At 48.2% G+C, this 21,779-nt stretch overlaps 1 protein-coding gene across 2 annotated transcripts in view; it reads right to left on the bottom strand.

Annotated features, from left to right (window-relative positions):
- The window catches only part of VPS35 (VPS35 retromer complex component), a 176,983-nt gene that overhangs the window by 120,236 nt on the left and 34,968 nt on the right, over positions 1-21,779 (bottom strand). Inside the window, exons 1-2 of one of the 2 annotated variants that reach the window (XM_063946024.1) lie at positions 11,111-11,230; positions 8,676-8,774 (exon numbers count right to left, since the gene is read on the bottom strand). In XM_063946024.1, coding sequence (XP_063802094.1) covers positions 8,676-8,774; positions 11,111-11,215 — 204 coding nt within the window. In that variant the 5' untranslated portion in view covers positions 11,216-11,230. Of the gene's footprint in view, positions 1-8,675; positions 8,775-11,110; positions 11,231-21,779 lie in introns of those variants that run through there. The other variant, XM_063946025.1, reaches the window with a different exon arrangement.

Raw genomic sequence — 21,779 nt, 5'->3', positions numbered from 1 at the left:
TGATCGCAGCAGCAAATTTATTAGCAGCTGGGCAAAACCATGTGCACTGCAGGTGGGGCAGTTGTAACATGTGCAGAAAGAGTTAGATTTGGGTGGGTTATTTTGTTTCTGTGCAGGGTAAATACTGGCTGCTTTATTCTTACACTGCAATTTAGATTGCAGATTGAACACACCCCACCCAAATCTAACTCTCTCTGCACATGTTATATCTGCCCCCCCTGCACTGCAAAATGGTTTTGCCCAACTGCTAACAAATTTGCTGCTGCGATCAACTCTGAATTAGGCCCAATGTCCCTTATGTACTACGAGAAAAGGATTTACCGGTAGGTAATTAAAAACCTATTTTCTCTAGCATCCATAAGGGATATTGGGGAGACTTAGGGGGTCATTCAGAGTTGATCGCACGCTGCCGATTTTCGCTGCGCTGCGATCAGGCCTCTAATGCGCATGCACCGAAATGCACGCACGCGCCGTACGGGTACAATGCGGATCGCTGCTGAGCTATGGATTTAACGAAGAATCCATTCGCACAACCGATCTCAAGGAGAATGACAGGAAGAGGGCGTTTATGGGTGCCAACTGATAGTTTTCTGGGAGTGGTAGGGAAAACGCAAGCGTGTCCGGGTGTTTGGGGGGCGGGTGTGCGACGTCAATTCCGGCACCAAAAAGACTGAAGTGATCGCAAGGGCTGAGTAAGTTCAGACCTACTCTGAAACTGCACAAAATGTTTTTGCAGAGCTCGGCTGCACAGGCGTTTCCACACTTGCAAAATGAAAATACACTCCCCCGTGGGCGGCGACTATGCGTTTGCATGGCTGCTAAAAACAGCTAGCGAGCGATCAACTCGGAATGACCCCCTTAGTACGATGGGGACGTCCCAAAGCTTCCAGAACGGGCGGGAACGTGAGGAGGATTCTGCAGCACCACCTGCCCAAACTGGGTATCCTCGTTGGCCAGGGTATCAAACCTGTAGAACTTCACAAAGGTGTTCTTCCCCAACCAGGTAACGGCTCGCCACAGTTGCAAGGCCGAGGCTCCACGGGCAGCTGCCCAGGAAGACCCCACGGACCTTGTAGAGTGGGCCAACAGAGACTGCGGAACAGGCAAAGCTGCCGACACATAGGTCTGTTGGATAGTAAGCCTAAGCCAACGAGCAATGGACTGCTTGGAAGCAGTACAACCCTTTTTCTGCGCATCATAGAGCACGAAAAAAGAATCCGTCTTTCTGATCCGAGCCGTTCTCTTGACATAGATCTTCAAGGCTCGCACAGCATGATGGAACCACAATAGGTTGATATAAGTGGAACGCAGAGACCACCTTCAGCAGGAACTGCTGCCTAGTCCTGAGCTCCGCTCTGTCCTCGTAAAAGACAAGTAGGGACTTTTACACGACAAGGCCCCCAATTCTGAGACACGCCTAGCAGAAGCCAGGGCCAATAACATCACCGTCTTCCACGTGAGGTAATTATCTTCTACCATCAACAGAGGTTCAAACCAGGAGGACTGTAGAAATTCCAACACTACATTCAAATCCCAGGGTGCCGTGGGCAGCACAAAAGGAGGTTGAATGTGAAGCACCCCTTGCAAGAAGGTCTGAACTGCTGGCAATACAGTCAATTTCTTCTGGAAGAAAATTGAGAGAGCTGAAATCTGGACCTTAATGGAACCCAGACATAAGCATTTATCCACACCAGCCTGCATGAAATGGAGGATACGTCCCATCTGGAACTCCGCAGGCGAATATGTGCGGTCCTCGCACCAAGAGACATATCTCCTCCAGATATGAGGATAGTGTTTGACGTCACAGGTTTCCTGGCCTGGACCATGGTAGCAATAACCTTTTTGGAAAGGGCCTTGTGAGCTAGGATGTTCCGCTCAACCTCCATGCCGTCAAACGAAGACGCCGTAAGTCCGGGTAGACGGACAGTCCTTGTTGAAGAAGATCTCTTCTCAGTGGCAAAGGCCAAGGGTCTTCGACGGACATGTCCAGAAGATCCACGTACCATGCCCTCTGAGGCCAATCCGAGGCAATCAGAATTGTCTGGACTCTGATTCCTGATCCGCTTGAGCACCCTTGGGAGCAATGGAATCGGAGGAAACAGGTAGACCAGCCGGTAAGGCCAAGGCGACGTCAGTGCATCTACTACCCTCGCCTGAGGGTCCCTGGTTCATCAGCAATAGCAACGAAGCTTCTTGTTGAGTCGATAAGCCATCATATCTATTTGTGGGCAGCCCCACCTGTCGATCTGCTGAAACACCTGATGGTAAAGCCCCCACTCTCCCGGGTGGAGATCGTGACGACTCAGGAAGTCCGCTTCCCAGTTGTCTATTCCCGGAATGAAGATTGCGGACAGTGCTCTTGCATTTCTTTCTGCATAGAAAAGTATCTTTGACACCTCTCGCATGCAGGCCCTGCTTTTGTCCCTCCTTGTCGATTGATATACACCACTGCTGTGGCGTTATCCGACTGTACCTGGATCGCGTGATCCCTGAGTAGAGGAGAGGCCTGAAGCAGAGCATTGCAGATCGCCCAAAGTTCCAGAATGTTGATCGGAAGGAGGGCTTCGTGGGCCACCTCCCCTGGAACGGAGACCCTTGGGTGACAGCTCCCATCTACTCAGACTCGCATCCGTCGTAAGGAGGATCCAATCCTGAACCCCAAAACTTCAGCCTTCCAGTAGTTTGGAGGACTGTAGCCACCACAGGAGAGAAATCCTGGCCTGAGGTGACAGCCGAATTATCCAGTGCATCTGAAGATGTGATCCGGACCACTTGCTCAGGAGATCCAATTGAAAAGTCCTGGCATGGAACCTTCCATACTGGATCGCCTCGTACGAGGCAACCCTTTTCCCCAACAATCTTATTCAAAGATGGACGGATACCAGAGTAGGCCGGAGAACCATGCGGACCATCACCTGAAGTGTTCTCGCCTTGTCCACTTGGAGGAACACTTTTTGGGCTACAGTATCCAGCAACATTCCCAGGAACAGGAGCCTCTGAGTTGGCTCCAGGTGGGACTTCTGTAAATTGAGGATCTACCCATGGTGTGACAGAAGCTGGATAGTGCGGTCTATATGGAGCCATAAAAGCTCCCTGGATCTTGCTTTTATCAGGAGATCGTCCATGTAAGGGACAACATAGACCCCCTGGACACGAAGTTGGAACATCATCTCCGCCATCACCTTCGTGAACACCCTCGGAGCTGTGGACAGGCCGAAGGGTAGCGCCTGGAACTGGTAGGGATCGTTCAGCAGGGCAAACCTCAGGTAAGCCTGATGAGGTGGCCAAATCGGGATATGGAGATAGGCGTCTTTTATATCCAGGGAGACCATGAACTCCCGTTCTTCCAGGCCCGCAATCACTGCTTGCAAGGATTCCATCTTGAACTTGAAAACCTTAAAGGTAAGGGTTCAAGGATTTTAGATTCAGAATGGGCCTTAACGGACCGTTTGGTTTTGGTACCACGAACAGGTTGGAGTAGTAACCCTTTCCCTGTTGTTGCAGCAGCACTGGCACAATGACTTGGGATTGGACCAATTTTAGGATGGCCTGTTGCAGCGTACCACGCGTATCCTCCAAAGTTGGTAATCTTGATTTGAAAAATCGTTGGGGAGGAGCACTGTCGAACTCCAGCTTGTAGCCCTGAGAAATGAGGTCCTTGACCCAGGTATCCTGGCAGGAACTTTCCCAGATGCAGCTGAAGTGACGCAGCCGAGCTCCCACCTCGAGATCCCCTCGGAGTGGGTGGGAACCGTCATGCTGAGGCCTTAGTAGAAGCTGCACCGGTGCTCTCCTGAGAACCGGCAATCGCTGGTTTCTTTGTCTTACCTCTGGTGCCTCTAGCAGCGTTAGAGGCACCTCTGGCCCTAGATCTAAATCTGTTAAACCGAAAAGACTGGTTAGACGGCCCCGGGTGGGAACGTTTAGCCTGTGGGGCCCCAGAGGGGAGAAACGTGGATTTCCCAGCAGTAACTTTAGAAATCCACGTATCCAATTCCACCCCGAAGAACAATTCCCGCGAAAAGGGGTGAGACTCGACACTGCGCTTGGATACTGCGTCCGCTATCCACCGACGCAACCACAAAGCCCTGCGCGCCAACACTGCCATAGCAGCAGTCCTAGCAGTAATATTACCTATCTCCTTGAGAGAGTCACACAGGACATGTGCAGTGTCCTGAATGCGCTTCAGGAGAGTCACTGTAGTGACCAGGGACATATACCCCAAGAGGCCCTCCTGAACCGAAGTAGCCCAGGAATGAATGGCATGGGTCATCCAGCAACCTGCTATGACCGGTCTTTGAGACAGACCCGCTTCTGTGTAGATAGACTTCAGTGTAGTCTCTATCTTCCTATCCCCAGGGTCCTTTATGGTGAAGGAGCCCGGGGCTAGCCGCACCGCCTTTTTAGATAGGCGCGAGACTGATACGTCCACAGCCGGGGGTTCTTCACAGAATTTCCTGCCTTCAGGAGCAAATGGGAAAGTGTGCAAAAGCCATTTTGACACTTGGTATTTTTTATCTGGATTTTTCCAGGCTAAACTTAAATAAGTCTGTAGGGAAAGTGACACTGGGCCTGTTCTGTGTGAAGAAAAACGACTGCTGTGACGCAGCGTCCTCTAGAAGGAGTTTTAACACATCCCGTATAGCAGAAATGAGGGGTTCAATACCCTGTGCAAAAGGGGAATCCCCAGTAATAGGTTCCAATTCCTCCCCCTCCTCCAGTATTTCCTCATCTGAATCAGAGAGTAAAGCAGGTAACCCACATTTTTGTGGTCCTGAATTAGAGAGGTGGGGCTGCTCTGCCCTTGCAGACAGATCTGCAACAGCTTGCTGCAATTGTTGAGACTTTTGAGCATTTGCAGTGAGCTGAGATGACATATCAGACATCATGTTTTTAATAGCACCTAGCCAGGAAGGCTCTTGACCCTCCCCCCCAGCCCCCTCACTGAGATGTGAGGACTGACTACATTGTTCACATGATAATGAACCAGATGCAGGAGGAGAGAATCTGGTGTGACATACACTGCATAATTTGTGTTTTACCATGTTTACAGTAAACAACACTTACATACACACAGACAAGTAATACAATAGCAAGCCTGCCCTTACTGTATGTGAGAGGGAGACAGAGAGAGAAGGAGACCAGCACACCCAAGCTAAACAGCCCCAGTGAGGCTGCAAGCTGCTATACCATGGTGAAACACAGGTGTTTTTGTCCTATTCTGGACACAGATAGTGTACAATAGCGGCCCTCCCCCTTTGCTACACCCTTTACCAGTTTCCAGCATATCCTGAGTGTCTGAAGGAGCTGTGTGTGCCTGGTGCTGCAGCAGTAAGCAGTGGAAGGCGCCAAAACGCGTCTGGTTCCGCTCTTAGGAAGCTCCACCCCCCCTGTAATGGTGCCGGAGTTTCAGCTATATTTATACTGGCAAATATCTCCCCATGAGTAAAAAACATCACACAAGTGCTAGTTTTACCCACAGCTGCCAGTGTACAAAGGGGGGCTATAGCGGGTCCCCCCCCAGGACGGTCCAGTACGCCGCACCCGCGTTCTGCCGCACCATGAACCAGGGGACCCCCCAGCGGGGACCCCGGTTTGTACTCACCACTGATGTTACCTTCAGGCTATCGAAAGGGGTTGCGGCGTGCTGCGATTGTGACCGAAAAGGCGAAGTGCCCCGCTGTACAACAACCTCCCAGGACGGTGGTCCTGCAGCGGGGAAGCAGCTCTGACATCTCGCAAGGCTCCACCCCCACCAACTCCCACGGTGCAGGTATACTGTTGCCCAGACAGCATACCGAAAATAACAAAGATTTAAAAGAAATTGAAGAAAAGTCTCTGGAGCTGCAGAGTGTGCATCCTCTCCTGAGGCCACTTTTTTCTAAACTGCCTGTGGGAGGGGCATAGAGAGGAGGAGCCAGCACACCCAGTGAAGAAATTTAAAGTGCACCGGCTCCTTTGGACCACGTCTATACCCATCGTAGTAAGTCTCCCCAATATCCCTTATGGATGCTAGAGAAACTGGCGTATTATTTTTGGCGCCAAACCAAACACTACAGACATCATATTTCCGTCTGTTTTTGTGCACTCTGACGGCGTATAAAACTTTCACTATATTTAATCAGAACAGTAAGAAAACTAATGAGGAACTACGAGGCGGTAGGACGAGACGTGACAGCGACGTCTGGGCTGACAGCAGCCGGGCCAATCAACAGCGCCGACACCAGACAGTGATTTACATTGATTAGGGGAACAATTTTCAGCGCCGTCCCACGGGAAATTAGGCAGATGAGGATTGATAGGCATTAATTTCAATGGGTTCTGTGGCTTAATTCCTTGCGCTGTATTAAAATAAACAGACCCAGTATTCTTTTACTCGGTTTACAAAGGTCAAATGGATTGTAAATGGAATCCTAGAGAACAGATGGCGTTTTGAAAAGGCGGCTATCCCCCACCCCCACAAAAAAAACCTGGAAATGGCAAGCGCAATCCAGTAACTGATTCTTATGCATCGACACGCTTGTCATAACACATGGAGGAGACGCCGCAGACAGGCTGTAATAAAAGGACTCTAATACGGATCAGAATAACATGACACAAGATACTGACGGCTGGGTCATGTGTGGGTGGTAGGTAGCATCGCCACGGAGATCGTTACTAATGCCCATTAATGACGGCAGCACTTACCTCAAGCTGAGGCGTAATAATTTTGGATAAAGATAGCGCGAACTTACCACCGCAGGGCTTCTCAAAAGTAAAAAAAGACATAATGGAAAGCTGCCTGTCTCGGACTGGAATATAAAAAGTCGCCTGGCACATGCTTAATTAATCAAGACTAATGACTATGAGCAAAAAGACTAAAAGCTGCATATACACAATTATTAGTAGACTCCCACATGCACGTAACACTATAAGGAAAAGGAGAAAATCCGTAACACATAACCCATAACACACACAGGGCTCCAAGACTACATACTAGTAACCTGGTCGTGTCTTGCACAAGAACTTTAAAAAAGGAAGTTTATAATATTATGTATTGCCACGTGAGGAGTCATTCCTGTTGAGAACAAGCGCAGAGACTAGACCGATACGCACACAAGCGGAACCAGCGCACACAGAAGCCGGAGCATCAGGGTTCTGCAGGATTATTGGGAAAACCTTGCGGCTATTGGAGAGAACTTATCGATACGTCCCTACCGTGGTCACTGCAGAAAGTTACGGAGAGATCATTAATCTTGCTGTGTATACAGGGTTTCTTGAGATATTTAGATTATACACAGTTTGCAGTATTCATTGTAAATATCCTGAGATATTATATCATATATATTGATATGTCCATAATCTATTATAGCCGGAACAGGTCAGGTGTCTTTCATATGTCCGCTTTCACAGGTTCGGCAAAGATGAGGAAAGCACAGCGCAGTAAACGTTACTTTTTAGCAATATCGGGAGAGTTTGTCCTTTCATAACCGCAAACAGCAAAATACGTCCCTCAGAGCTTTGTGGCAAAAGCGAAAATAATGAAAGGGCAGCACGTTGCTTACTCCTATTTTCTGACATCCGGTCACTATGCCGGCCACGCCCTGGGGCTAAAATCCTAACAGTACTTCCATTCCCTATTAGAACGTAAAAAAGCATTTATATACATTCGCATATACTTTGCATAGCCCCATCCCACCCTCCTCATTAGTCAGCGACTGTACCCACCAAATAAAATATACCGCACAGTATCTACGTAATGAATGGAAATGGGAACAAGTAGCAGCAGATTATGGTCATGATCTAGAGATGGACGCTAATGCCCCCGCTGCTTCGAATGAGTACGCAGCGGCTTTGCAAAAATATGCCAATGTCGCAACTGCCGGGATTTGTATTGATGCGCACACCGGCGGATTCGCAAATCCAAGTGACTGCATACAAGACGCGGCACTGGATGCATATCAGTCAATTATTGTAATTCTTGGTAACTCCTATGGCAACCGAAACGGAGACGCAGGAGCCACTGTGTCTGCATACAGGATCGCAGAGTGTGACACGCGTTTGTGCTTGAGCCGCCACTCCCGTTACCTCCCACAAACGCTCACTTACTGTCATCACACTGCAGCCAAATCCTCCCACGAGCACCAACAGCAACGCACAGTGAGACTCATATGCAGACCAACAATTGCTCCACTGCGTATATGATGGGTTTGCGTTCATCTCTGAATCTGGTCCTATGTAAAATCCTGCGCAAAGTACACTGGACAGAGACGACTCTGGGATTAATTGGTTGCCATGGATAATACACACTTGTTATCCTACTCATCACATCCTTTCAGCAATTAAATAAGAAAAAATGTGCACATTACACATCAAGTAACGGGAAGAAAATTTAATTTGTGAAAAGCATCCGCTGAAAACAGATATGACAAAAATGACGCCCGCTGGGTTAAAGACACTTTGGGGTCAATTCAATTAGAGGTGATGTGCGGGCGAGTAGTAACATGATGTTCTGCTGCATGCTTGGTACCCTCAACAAAAATAATTTGCCGGCGCACTCTATAGTTAGCGAGATGGCTAGTTGCGACGTACAGTTGGGGTCCACCACACCCCCACAGTAGAACACAAGACAGTCTGTGGCTGGAGGACAAGCCTCTATAGGACAATGATAACATTTCAGGCAGTGGTTCTCTTACCAGACATCTCTTCATCTGGAAGGACTGCACTTTCACGGCCTGGACGGCTTCATCCAGGAGCTTCTCCTGTTCATCCTGCGGTGACTGTTGTGTTGTTGGCTGGGAGGAAGAACGACAAAGGGGAAAAACATCATGAAATGCAAATTAAACAAATCAATGAGTCAGCAAGGAGCAGTGGTATTAACTCTACACGTTAATGGGCCGCCTTCCACTATACTAGAAGGGATTTCAGAGTCTTCATGTCTGGGGAGGGGTATAAACTGAAAAATAAAGGAATTAAGAAAGAGAAATGAAACTTCTTTCACTTGCAACCGCTGGGCTTGAATCGCAACTTATATCTACAGGGAAAGAGACATCTTGTTGACCGAGGCCAGGTGAGGTGCAGGAGCCATGACTGCATACACGCTGGCTGATTGTTATATACAAACAAATGCATCTTTTCCCAGGTTTCTTAACATGCTACGTAGTTATTGTGGATGCTAGCCCTTCTTTATCTGTTAAAAGCTATTATTTTCCCCCTTTCAACAGCAAGGCCAATACTATTCAATCATGCATCAGACGGTGTGTAACTATCCCTCTTACAAATCATTATCTCTTTTTCTAAATCTTTCTGGTGGGATAACAAGTATGGCTACCAGACACAATAGCTCTACTACACAGATACGGGGTCATACAGCTCTCAGCATGTCATGTGACGGCAGAGGATGGATGAAGAGTGGGAAGGATGTCACAGTGCAGGCAGAGATCAGAGTTCATGCCTAAGCCTCTCTGCTCTCAAGACTGATGTTCTATGCGACTGTGGTTGCCACGGAAGTTTATGACATTGTAGAATTATAAATCATTAATAGCAGCCTGAAGAGAAAAAAAAAAGGTCAAAAGATCGACCGGTACTGGTCAACAGGTTTTTGTGGGGGGTTTTTGTCCACATTTTGGACATTTCGCAGTGTGTGTGACCACAATTAGTGAGTTATAACAAATGTCCTGCACTCTTTAGGTTACCATATGTAATCAGCCACTATCTTACGCTGACATACAATGAAAAGTAAAATATAAATACTATCATGTAATACATGCATCATGGAGCGGACTACAGACAAGGGATCGCTGTTCTAAGACGGCCATAGCAGAGCAGGCAATACTGTAATAGAAAACTCAACCCCGTACCGTGTAAGGAAAGCATTAGTAATTGGTTCTTCGGGCGCTAAACAATATAAAGTATATAAAACTCTCAAAGATAAAATGATGTAAGGCATATAACACCATGGATGGAATTTCATGGTTTATTGCGGGGGGGTGCAATATTCAATTGGGCTTTCTTATCGCGCAAAGAGAGGGTGGGTTTAGCAGCTTAAAGCAGCTAAACCCGACCAACATAACAAGCGCAACGCGAACAGTTCCAAACATATCAATTTTCACACATTTTTAGCTCGCTCCCTATGGGCGGAATTTAATTGTCGAGCCTCCGGCAGCCAGTAGATGGCGCTGGCTATTCAATTATTGCTCCGTTCGGGCGTGATAAGGTGCCAGCGCCTACATTTCAGCTTACACCCCCCCCAGGGGTGGTAAGCTGAAATGTGCGAAAAGTGACCCGTTTGGGCACCCAAACGGGACTTTTTGTGTTGCACCCATTACTTTGGTCAGGTCCCTGGGTGCAATAAAAAAGGACAATTGAATATCACCCCCAGCAATCTCCCTCCAATTCAGCCAGGAGATAGGAATTCAATTGTTTCTTGTGCCCTATGAATAGGTACAAGTCCTGCGCCAACATGCAGAGCGCATACCAGATGCAAGGAATTCATCAATATAATCAGAGTCCCGGAAATCCAGACAACCAGGAAGCTCATGCACCTGACATCATCTTTACCAGAAGGACTTCCAGCTCGGTCCATCCGATTACATCGATGAGTGCATTAATCCCTTGCACCTGGTAGGCGCTCTTAGTGTTGGAGGGGAACTATTTATAGGAGGCGATTCAATTGTTTTTGCGCCTGATGCCCCGTCACTTTAGACAGGGCGGTATCCAATTGATAGTGCCGCGCAAGTAACTGGGTGCCAATTGCTTTTCGCGCATGCCGCCCCCAAATAGACCGGGTTTAAATGTGCAAAGCTGCTAAACCCATCTAAACTATTGGGTGCGCTGACAACATGCGCCCAAAAGCTGGACTTTTTGCACATTTTTGTTCACCTCCTCAGGAGGGAGTGAGCAGAAATAACGGGCGCCAGCAGCATTTGCGCCCATTCGGGGCAGCAATTAAAACGGCTTCGTAGGCTGTCCAAAAAAACAATTGAATTCCTCCCATATTGTTATATGCTTTCATCTTTTTATCTTTGGGAGTTTTATATTATTCACTGTATACATTATATATGTGTGTAATAGATATACCACTCTTGAGCGTGCGATTAAAAAGATTGGTGTACGTGAATAAAACACTCACTGTGTGCGGATTGTGAAGTGGCTGCTCAGGGAATAGACCATCATTATGCAAGTGTGTGGTGAGGGCTGAAGTGATATCATGTGAGTTATGAGGTAAATGTGACATATATGGGAAATGTTCCTGTCAGAGTGAGGCAGTGATGTGCTGCTGCCCTGGGACCAGTGTCTGTGTGAGAGCTGCTACTGTGTACACCGGTGGAGTGATACAACTCTGGCTGTGTGATGAGGTGCAAATAACAGTTGGAAGTAGATCAGGCCTGTCAGAGTGAGGCAGTGATTGTGCTGCTTCCCTGTGTCTCTGTGCCGTGTACACTTGTGGAGTGATACAGCTGTGGCTGTGTGATGAGGTTTTGGTCACAGCAGAAAGTAGATCAGGCCTGAGGTGTGCTGTCATTGGGAAATAATGCACGGTCATGTGATCTAATGTCTCCAATCATGTTGAATTCTTTCTGAATATACCACACCATTTTACACCCCCGTGGACAGCGCAGTGGGCGACCACGGGTACTTAATGATAGAGGGCAGCGGCATCTGGCCAGAATGGTCCGTGGTAACAGACATGCGACGCTTGCTCATATCACATGCACATTCAATGCAGGACGTACCAGACGCACACCCAGCAGGTCAGCGCAGCGTTCTTTAGCTTCCATGGGATATTGGAGCAGAAAACTCCCCAGAATGCCCCTGTTAACACAACGACCCTGGACACAGCGCCTCACCTGGACTTGTGTTGTCGCCAATTGGACACTGGAGGACTGGCAAGATTGCCGTGGTCCAATGAGTCACGGTGTGACGACGCTGCCGGCCAATTCCACAAATACGACAATTTGAGAATTGCCGCATGCGCCGTACGGGGGTCACTTTTGACACAGTATTATTTAAATACTTTCAGCTGCCACCAGCAAAGACTTTTCAACGTATTACGGACGTTACAGGCGTCTTTAGCTTTACCCGTCACACACACACTGCAATACTTAGAAAAATAGATAGGCGTGAGCCACACAGGCGTTGGAGTTCATTAGAACAACAGAATCAGGACTAAAATTAGGATTTTAATTTCAAGAATACTTCAGAGCTTTGGTTACAAAAAGGTTGCATAGATTATTAAGAATATTTTAAAAACACACACAGAATACGGCAATCTCAATAAATGAAAAGGAAATAAAACTTACAGAAACCCTACTCACTTACGCAAACAAGTTTTAAGTATTTCTGTTGTGGGGGCTTCACAGAATAACTCAGGTAATCTCCAGCATACTAGCTGTCCCCAAGAGATCACAACTCCTATTTTCATGAGTGGGACAGATATAGTCTCCAGCTTCATCAGGCCCCCTCCCTTGGGATTTTTAACCACTTTCCTGATGGACAAAACACCTACACCAGGTTTTACATACTTGGTGCTTGGCAACAGATGAACCCAATCAAGCATTTATTGGACGTGGTGGAGGTACATCCACACCCAATATCCTGTACCTACAAATATCATGGAGCTGCGGGACGCTATCCAGACGGCATGGCCGACAACATCTTTCCAAAAGTTCTTCTGTTCACTTGTGGATTTGATGCCACCTCGAGCAGCTGCACTTCGCCGGGCCAGAGGGGGTCCTACATGACACTAGGAACCTAACCTTTCAGTGTGTGATAGATAGATAGATAGATAGATAGATAGATAGATAGAATATTGCAACATAACTATTATCCCTGTATAATACACACTGTTGCACAGGAAATAATTACTACATTTTCCCATTTGGTCTATGCAAACAGGCTCTAAACATTCACCAGGGAATTCAATCTGTCACAATGTGCAGCCAGACATTACCGCGTTTCATAGTGCAGCCATTACAAATTTTCCCTTGCCGCTCTAAGGGGTGCGAGTGAAGACTTCTCTATACCGTCAATATCAGTCAATGTGCTGTACCCGAATGCCACATTGCATCAATGCCTGGAATTGAATTCCCCCCCTAGAAAAGCATGAATATAAAGAGGTAACCCTTTCCCTACCACCATTATTATCCAAATGGAGTCATTAATTTTGAGACCAGGAAAGTTAATTGTTTTATAATTGATTGATACTTTATACATTGTACCTGTTTATTCTAATCCATGTATTAGGCACACATGGCACCAGTAGCAAACATTAGTTCAGCAGTGCGACGTTCAGATTTGGTGGTTTTATTGACTTTACAACCTATTAACAACCTGCAAAGTATTATGGGGGTCATTCCGAGTTGTTCGCTCGTTATTTTTTTTTCGCAACGGAGCGATTAGTCGCGAATGCGCATGCGCAATGTCCGCAGTGCCACTGCGCCAAGTAAATTTGCTATGCAGTTAGGAATTTTACTCACGTTTTTTTCTTCGTTCTGGTGATCGTAATGTGATTGACAGGAAGTTGGTGTTTCTGGGCGGAAACTGGCAGTTTTATGGGTGTGTGCGAAAAAACGCTACCGTTTCTGGGAAAAACGCGGGAGTGGCTGGAGAAACGGAGGAGTGTCTGGGCGAACGCTGGGAGTGTTTGTGACGTCAAACCAGGAACGACAAGCACTGAACTGATCGCAGATGCCGAGTAAGTTTGAAGCTACTCAGAAACTGCTAAGAGGTGTGTAATCGCAATTTAGAGAATCTTTCGTTCGCAATTTTAAGAAGCTAAGATTCACTCCCAGTAGGCGGCGGCTTAGCGTGTGTAAAGCTGCTAAAAGCAGCTTGCGAGCGAACAACTCGGAATGAGGGCCTATGTTTCATCATGTTCTAGACAAAATACAACTTTAGAGCTGACTGACGGTTCTCCCGTCACCTGTGAAAATTACCAGTAATAGTAGATGTGTAACTTTGCACCTTGGTAAAACCATGCTGCACTGAAGGTGGGGCATATGTAACATGTGCAAGGAGAGTTATGCTGGGTACACAGTGGGCGATCTATCGTCTGTTTGAGCGAACAGATCACTAGTGGGCCTGGGGGTGTGTACATCCGATATGCGTGTCCATGTGCGCAGCACGGCTGATATATCGGCGCATCTGTGTGTACGGGTATTCCTCCGACTGCCTGTACACTGGCTGCAAGGACGGACGTCAAAGTGGAGCAGGCAAATGCCCGCCTAACTGACGCCAGGACGACTGGTAAGTACATATGGTTACCTGAATCGGCAAATATCTCAGGTAAGATCTGACCAGTATGTGTGGGCTACATTCAAAAGCAGCCAGTATTTACCCTGCATACAACAATAATAAATGTATCACTTCCATCGTAGCTTGGTTTGTTCCATATACGAAGCTGATAGATTTTTTTTTTCTCCCCCCCCCCATTTCAAAATCAGTTCCTCTGTCTGTAGACCCTTGTACAGTACACAGCACTGCAAATCCCTTCTGGAGCCTTATGAACAATCAATAATAATGTTAATTAAAATTACAAATTCCATTTCTTGTAAAAAAGAACTCATTAACTTCTCTCGGACACGGAAATAGGCCTAGCGGTGAGATACAGAGCGGAGAAATGTTTGCATGGACAGTGAATGTCTGTATTTTACACCGCACCGCTGCAAGGCGTGTGCCTCATTAGTCAGTAATGGCATTAGTTCCTAGCGAATGCGTAATAAGGGGAATATACTTTCAGCCTTTATTCTGGTGGGCGCAGGTCCACGCTAGAACAAATCCAACGTTATGACACAAGTACTTGGATTGGCAACAGTCAAATACTTCTGAGGTTTTCAGGTCATTGTAAATAATTGATGTTTATTAAAGTAATGCTACAGTCTTTCATGTACAACAGCAAACGCACGGCGCTATTATCCCGCAGCACTGCAGGCTACAATGGCGAGTCACTTAATGGCGAATCAAAGGACAGAGATTCAAACAAAAAGCCAGCAGGCTGGAGCAGTGGGTAAGTGCACAGGCCGACTACTAAACCAGAGGAGCAGCTGGTCTTAGACAGGACTATACAGGGTACTTGTAATACTTCCTTAAATTCATGGCTGTTTCAGACTCCACAATATCCGCCCTATGTTCCATACATTCCAAACATACGACAAGGAGCAAACAGGGTTTCCTATTTACAGTGTGCCTTCACCTGGCCAGCCTGACACAGGAAAGGCAAAACAAAGTATACTCTGCCAACGCTTCAGGGACCATGTGCCTAATTTCCTGCAGCCACAGTGCTACCCTCACCCCTTCCCCAACGCGTCATCTCTGACATCAGAGCTATGCAGACTGTTCCTTCGCACCACCTCATGTTGTGCTTTCCGGCATCGCTCTATTACATGCGCAGAAACACTTGCACTATACATGGAAGCAATTTGCTGTTCCGGAACGGCTGATTGCATCCGCTGCGATGAATGAAACACTTCCACATGGGGTATGTCACCACTTCACACATACATTACTCTGTGGTCATAGCCCGCTAGAGGTACAGTACCTACCGGGGAGGCGATCTCATTAGGAATAATTGTTAGGTTTCTCATTAGGAATAATTGTTAGGTTGTGGTATACTGTACTAAAAGATAGTAATACCCTTTCACATTGCAAAAATAAGATTTTAAATCTACCGGTATATCTTTTTCTCCTAGTCCGTAGAGGATGCTGGGGACTCCGTAAGGACCATGGGGTATAGACGGGCTCAGCAGGAGACATGGGCACTATAAAGAACTTTTAGTATGGGTGTGCACTGGCTCCTCCCTCTATGCCCCTCCTCCAGACCTCAGTTAGAGAACTGTGCCCAGAGGAGATGGACAATACGAGGAAAGGATTTCGTAAATCTAAGGGCAAGATTCATACCAGCCCACACCAATCACACCGTATAACATGGGATATACGCAACCAGTTACCAGTATGAACAAAAAACAGCATCAGTCAAAGACCGAGTCCAACTGTAACATAACCCTTATGTAAGCAACAACTATATACAAGTCTTGCAGAGTAAGTCCGCACTGGGACGGGCGCCCAGCATCCTCTACGGACTAGGAGAAAAAGATTTACCGGTAGGTTTAAAATCTTATTTTCTCTTTCGTCCTAGAGGATGCTGGGGACTCAGTAAGGACCATGGGGTTTATACCAAAGCTCCAAACCGGGCGGGAGAGTGCGGATGACTCTGCAGCACCGATTGAGCAAACGCGAGGTCCTCATCAGCCAGGGTATCAAACTTGTAGAATTTTGCAAAAGTGAATGAACCCGACCAAGTAGCTGCTCGGCACAACTGTAAAGCCGAGACGCCTCGGGCAGCCGCCCAAGAAGAGCCCACCTTCCTAGTGGAATGGGCCTTTACCGAATTAGGTAACGGCAATCCAGCCGTAGAATGAGCCAGCTGAATCGTATTACAGATCCAGCGAGCAATAGTCTGCTTTGAAGCAGGCGTGCCAACCTTGTTGGCTGCATACAGGACAAACAGAGCCTCTGTTTCCCTAACCCTAGCCGTCCTGGCTACATAAATCTTTAAGGCCCTGACTACATCCAGGAACTTGGGAGTCCTCCAAGTCACTCGTAGCCACCGGTACCACGATAGGTTGGTTCATATGAAATGAAGACACCACCTTAGGCAAAAATTGAGGACGAGTCCTCAACTCTGCTCTATCCACATGAAAAATCAAGTAGGGGCTCTTGTGAGACAAGGCCCCCAATTCAGACACCCGCCTTGCAGATGCCAAGGCTAACAACATGACCACCTACCAGGTGAGAAATTTCAATTCCACCGTTTGAAGGGGTTCAAACCAGTGTGATTTAAGGAACTGTTCAACCGCCATGCCGTCAAACGTAACCGCGGTAAGTCTTGGAACACGCAGGGCCCCTGCTGCAACAGGTCCTCCCTGAGAGGAAGAGGCCAAGGATCTTCTGTGAGCATTACCTGAAGATCTGAGTACCAGGCCCTTCGAGGCCAGTCTGGAACAATGAGTATTGTCTGTACTCTTTTGTGCCTTATGATCCTCAAAATCTTTGCGATGAGAGGAAGAGGAGGAAACACATAGCCCGACTGAAACACCCATGGTGTCACCAGGGCGTCTACTGCCACTGCCTGAGGGTCCCGGGACCTGGCACAGTACCTCCGAAGCTTCTTGTTGAGGCGTGACGCCATCATGTCTATTTGAGGAATTCCCCAGAGACCCGTTATCTCTGCAAAGACTTATTGATGAAGTCCCCACTCTCCTGGATGGAGATCGTGTCTGCTGAGGAAGTCTGCTTCCCAGTTGTCCACTCCCGGAATGAAGACAGCTGACAAAGCGCTTACGTGATTTTCCGCCCAGCGAAGAATCCTGGTGGCTTCCGCCATCGCGATTCTGCTCCTTGTTCCGCCTTGGCGGTTTACATGAGCCACGGCTGTGACATTGTCCGATTGAATCAGTACTAGTAGGTTGCAAAGAAGATTCTCCGCTTATCGAAGGCCGTTGTATATGGCCCTTAATTCCAGCACGTTGATGTGCAGACAAGCCTCCTGGCTTGACCATAGTCCCTGAAAATTTCTTCCTTGCGTGACTGCTCCCCATCTTCGGAGGCTCGCGTCCGTAGTTACCAGAACCCAGTCCTGAATGCCGAACCTGCGACCCTCCAGAAGGTGAGCACTGTGCAGCCACCATAGTAGAGATACTCTGGCCCTGGGGGACAGTGTTATCTTCTGATGTATTTGTAGATGAGACCCGGACCACTTGTCCAGAAGGTCCCACTGAAAAGACCTCGCATGAAACCTGCCGAAGGGGATGGCCTCGTAGGCTGCCACCATTTTTCCCCAGAACTTGAGTGCATTGATGAACTGACACTCTCTTTGGCTTTAGCAGGTCTCTGACCATGTTCTGGAGATCCTGGGCTTTTTCCGACGGGAGAAAAACCTTCTTTTGTTCCGTGTCCAGAATCATGCCTAGGAACGATAGTCGAGTCGTTGGAACCAATTGTGACTTTGGTAGATTGAGAATCCAACCGTGCTGTTGGAGCACTCTCAGGGAGAGCGACACGTTCTTCAGCAATTGATCTCTTGATCTCGCCTTATTCAGGAGATCGTCCAAGTATGGGATAATTGTGACTCCTTGTTTGCGCAGGAGCACCATCATTTCCGCCATCACCTTGGTGAAAATCCTCGGGGCCGTGGAAAGCCCAAACGGCAACGTCTGAAACTGGTAATGACAGTTCTGTACAGCGAATCTCAGGTACTCCTGATGAGAGGGGTATATGGGGACATGAAGGTAAGCATCCTTTATGTCTAGTGACACCATAAAATCCCCCCCTTCCAGGCTGGATATTACAGCTCGGAGTGATTCCATTTTGAATTTGAATTTTTTTAAGTACAGGTTTAGGGATTTTAGATTTAAAATGGGTCTGACCGAACCATCCGGTTTCGGGACCACAAACAGGGTCGAATAATACCCTTTTCCCTGTTGGGCCAGGGGAACCCTGACAATCACTTGCTGCTGGCACAACGTTTGAATTGCAGCTAACACTACTTCCCTCCCTTGGGGAGAAGCTGGTAAGGCCGACTTGAAAAATCGGGGAGGGGGCACCTCTTCGAATTCCAGCTTGTAGCCTTGGGAAACAAATTCCATCGCCCAAGGGTCCACGTCTGACCAAACCCAGACCTGGCTGAAGAGTCGAAGGCGTGCCCCCACCGGTGCGGACTCCCTTAGTGGAGCCCCAGCGTCATGCGGTGGATTTTGTAGAAGCCGGGGAGGGCTTCTGCTCCTGGGAACTAGCCGAAGCAGGTGTTCTTTTTCCTCTACCCTTACCTCTGGCAAGGAAAGAGGAGCCCCGACCTCTTCTGGACTTTTGCGACCGAAAGGACTGCATCTGATACTGTGGAGTTTTCTTTTGCTGTTGGGGAACAAAAGGCAAAAAGGTAGATTTACCCGTGGTAGCTGTGGAAACCAGGTCCGCGAGCCCCTCCCCAAACAACACTTCACCCTTGTAAGGCAAAACCTCCATATGCTTTTTTGAGTGCACATCACCCGTCCATTGGCGGGTCCACAGGGCTCGTCTCGCAGAAATAGCCATGGCATTGGCTCTGGAACCCAGCAGTCCAATGTCCCTTTGAGCGTCTCTCATATATAAGACTGCGTCCTTAATATGGGCTAAAGTTAATAAAATGGTATCCCTGTCTAGGGTATCAAGGGCAGCTGACAAAGTATCTGTCCAAGCTGCAAGTGCGCTACATACCCATGCCGACGCTATTGCCGGTCTGAGCAAAGCACCAGTATGCGCATAAATAGACTTTAAAGTAGTCTCCTGCCTGCGGACTGCAGGATCCTTTAGGGCCGCCGTGTCCGGAGACGGTAGCGCCACCTTCTTGTACAGGCGTGTTAAAGCCTTGTCCACCCTGGGAGAGGATTCCCAACGTACCCTGTCCTGTGTAGGGAAAGGATACGCCATAAGAACCCTTTTGGGAATCTGCAGTTTCTTATCTGGAGTTTCCCAGGCTTTTTCAAATAACTCGTTAAGTTCATGGGATGGGGGAAAGGTTACCTCAGGCTTCTTCCCCTTAAACATGTGTACCCTCGTGTCGGGAACAGAGGGTTCATCAGCGATATGCAAAACATTCTTTATTGCAATAATCATACACTGAATACTTTTTGTCACCCTAGGGTGCAATCTTGCTTCATCGTAGTCGACACTGGAGTCAGACTCCGTTTCTGAGACCCTGAAGGGCCCTGTGAGTCGGTCCAATCCGTGGATTGACCCGCTGTTGTCTCCCTGGACTCTGCTTTGTCCAGTCTCTTATGTAGTGATGCCACACTTGCATTTAACATATGCCACATATCCATCCACTCCTGAGTCGGCACCACCGACGGGGATTCACCACTCATCTGCTCCACCTCCTCCTTGGACGAGCCTTCCGCATCAAACATGCCGACACGCACGTACCGACACCCCACACACTCCGGGATATAACTATAAGGGGACAATTCGGGCAGTACGGATGGTGTAATGGTTAGCATTACTGCCTCACAGAACTGAGGTCATGGGTTCAATTCCCACCATGGCCCTAACTGTGTGGAGTTTGTATATTCTCCCCGTACTTGAGTGTGTTTCTCCGGGTACTCCGGTTTCCCCCCACAGTCCAAAAATATACTGGTAGGTTATTTGGCTCCCAACAAAATTAACCCTAGTGTGAATGTGTGTGCGTGTACATGTGGTAGGGAATATAGATTGTAAGCTCCACTGGGGCAGGGACTGATGTGAATGGCCAAATATTCTCTGTAAAGCGCTGCGGAATATGTGTGCGCTATATAAATAACTGGTAATAAACAAATAAATAAATAAATAAATAAATAAAATTCCCCAACCAGGCCCTTTGGAGAGACAGAGAAAGAGTATGCCAGCACACACCCAGCGCCCACTTACACTGGACTAAGGGGCCCTACACATATCTCGATGCGCCGCCGAGGTGCCCGACGGCCGATACGGCCGACGAGCGACCCGGCGGCGGGGGGGCAGTGACGGGGGGAGTGAAGTTTCTTCACTCCCCCCGTCACGCGGCTGCATTGAAGTGCAGGCAAATATGGACGAGATCGTCCATATTGGCCTGCATGCACAGCCGACGGGGGACCAGCGATGAACGAGCGCGGGGACGCGCATCGTTCATCGCTGGAGTCTCCACACTGAAAGATATGAACGAGTTCTCGTTCATTTATGAACGAGATCGTTCATATCTTTCAGAAAATCGGCCAGTGTGTAGGGCCTATAACACCAGATAGCGCTATTGTGTTATAATTAATAACTTCCCCACTCACTGCGCCAATAATTGTGCCCCCCTCCTCTTTTTCAGCCCTCTGATCTGTGTTCAGGAGGGGAGAATCCGGGGAGCCAGCGTCTCTGCAGCGTCTGTGGAGAAAATGGCGCTGGTTAGTGCTGAGGGATCAAGCTCCGCCCCCTCCAGCGGCGGGCTTCGGCCCCGTTTCAAATTGTAAAAAATGGCGGGGTTTATCTATTTACTGCCTCCGCAGCCTAATATACACCAATATGCCGGCCTTGAGGTTTATTGCTGCCCAGGGCGCCCCCCCTGCGCCCTGCACCCATCTGTGTGTGTTGTGTGGGAGCAATGGCGCGCAGCATTACCACTGCGCGGTTACCTCAGTGAAGATCTGAAGTCTTCTGCCGCCTTGAAGTCTTCTTTTCTTCTCATACTCACCCGGCTTCTATCTTCCGGCTCTGCGAGGAGGACGGCGGCGCGGCTCCGGGACGAACTCCAGGGTGAGACCTGCGTTCCGACTCCCTCTGGAGCTAATGGTGTCCAGTAGCCTAAGAAACAGAGCCTATCATTTAAGTAGGTCTGCTTCTCTCTCCTCATCCCACGATGCAGGGAGCCTGTTGCCAGCAGTGCTCCCTGAAAATAAAAAAACCTAACAAAAGTCTTTTTCTACAGAAAACTCAGGAGAGCTCCCTGCAATGCACCCTTTCTCCTCTGGGCACAGAATCTAACTGAGGTCTGGAGGAGGGGCATAGAGGGAGGAGCCAGTGCAGACCCATAGGAAAAGTTCTTTTTAGGTGCCCATGTCTCCTGCGGAGCAGTCTATACCCCATGGTCCTTACGGAGTCCCCAGCATCCTCTAGGACGTAAGAGAAAATAACCCGGCATATTGCCGGGTCGACAGAGGTCAGTGTGCGATGTGAATGGGCCCATGGAGAATTCCCGGGTCACCTGACCCGGTAATTCAACCCAGGTAATAAGAAGGGTTATTCCCGGGTTGTATACCGGGTCTGTGGCA

Source organism: Pseudophryne corroboree, chromosome 11 (genome assembly GCF_028390025.1).
Source record: "Pseudophryne corroboree isolate aPseCor3 chromosome 11, aPseCor3.hap2, whole genome shotgun sequence".
Lineage (NCBI taxonomy): Eukaryota > Metazoa > Chordata > Amphibia > Anura > Myobatrachidae > Pseudophryne > Pseudophryne corroboree.
The sequence above is the reverse complement of the archived record's forward strand: the minus strand, read 5'-3'. Positions and strand labels throughout refer to the sequence as shown.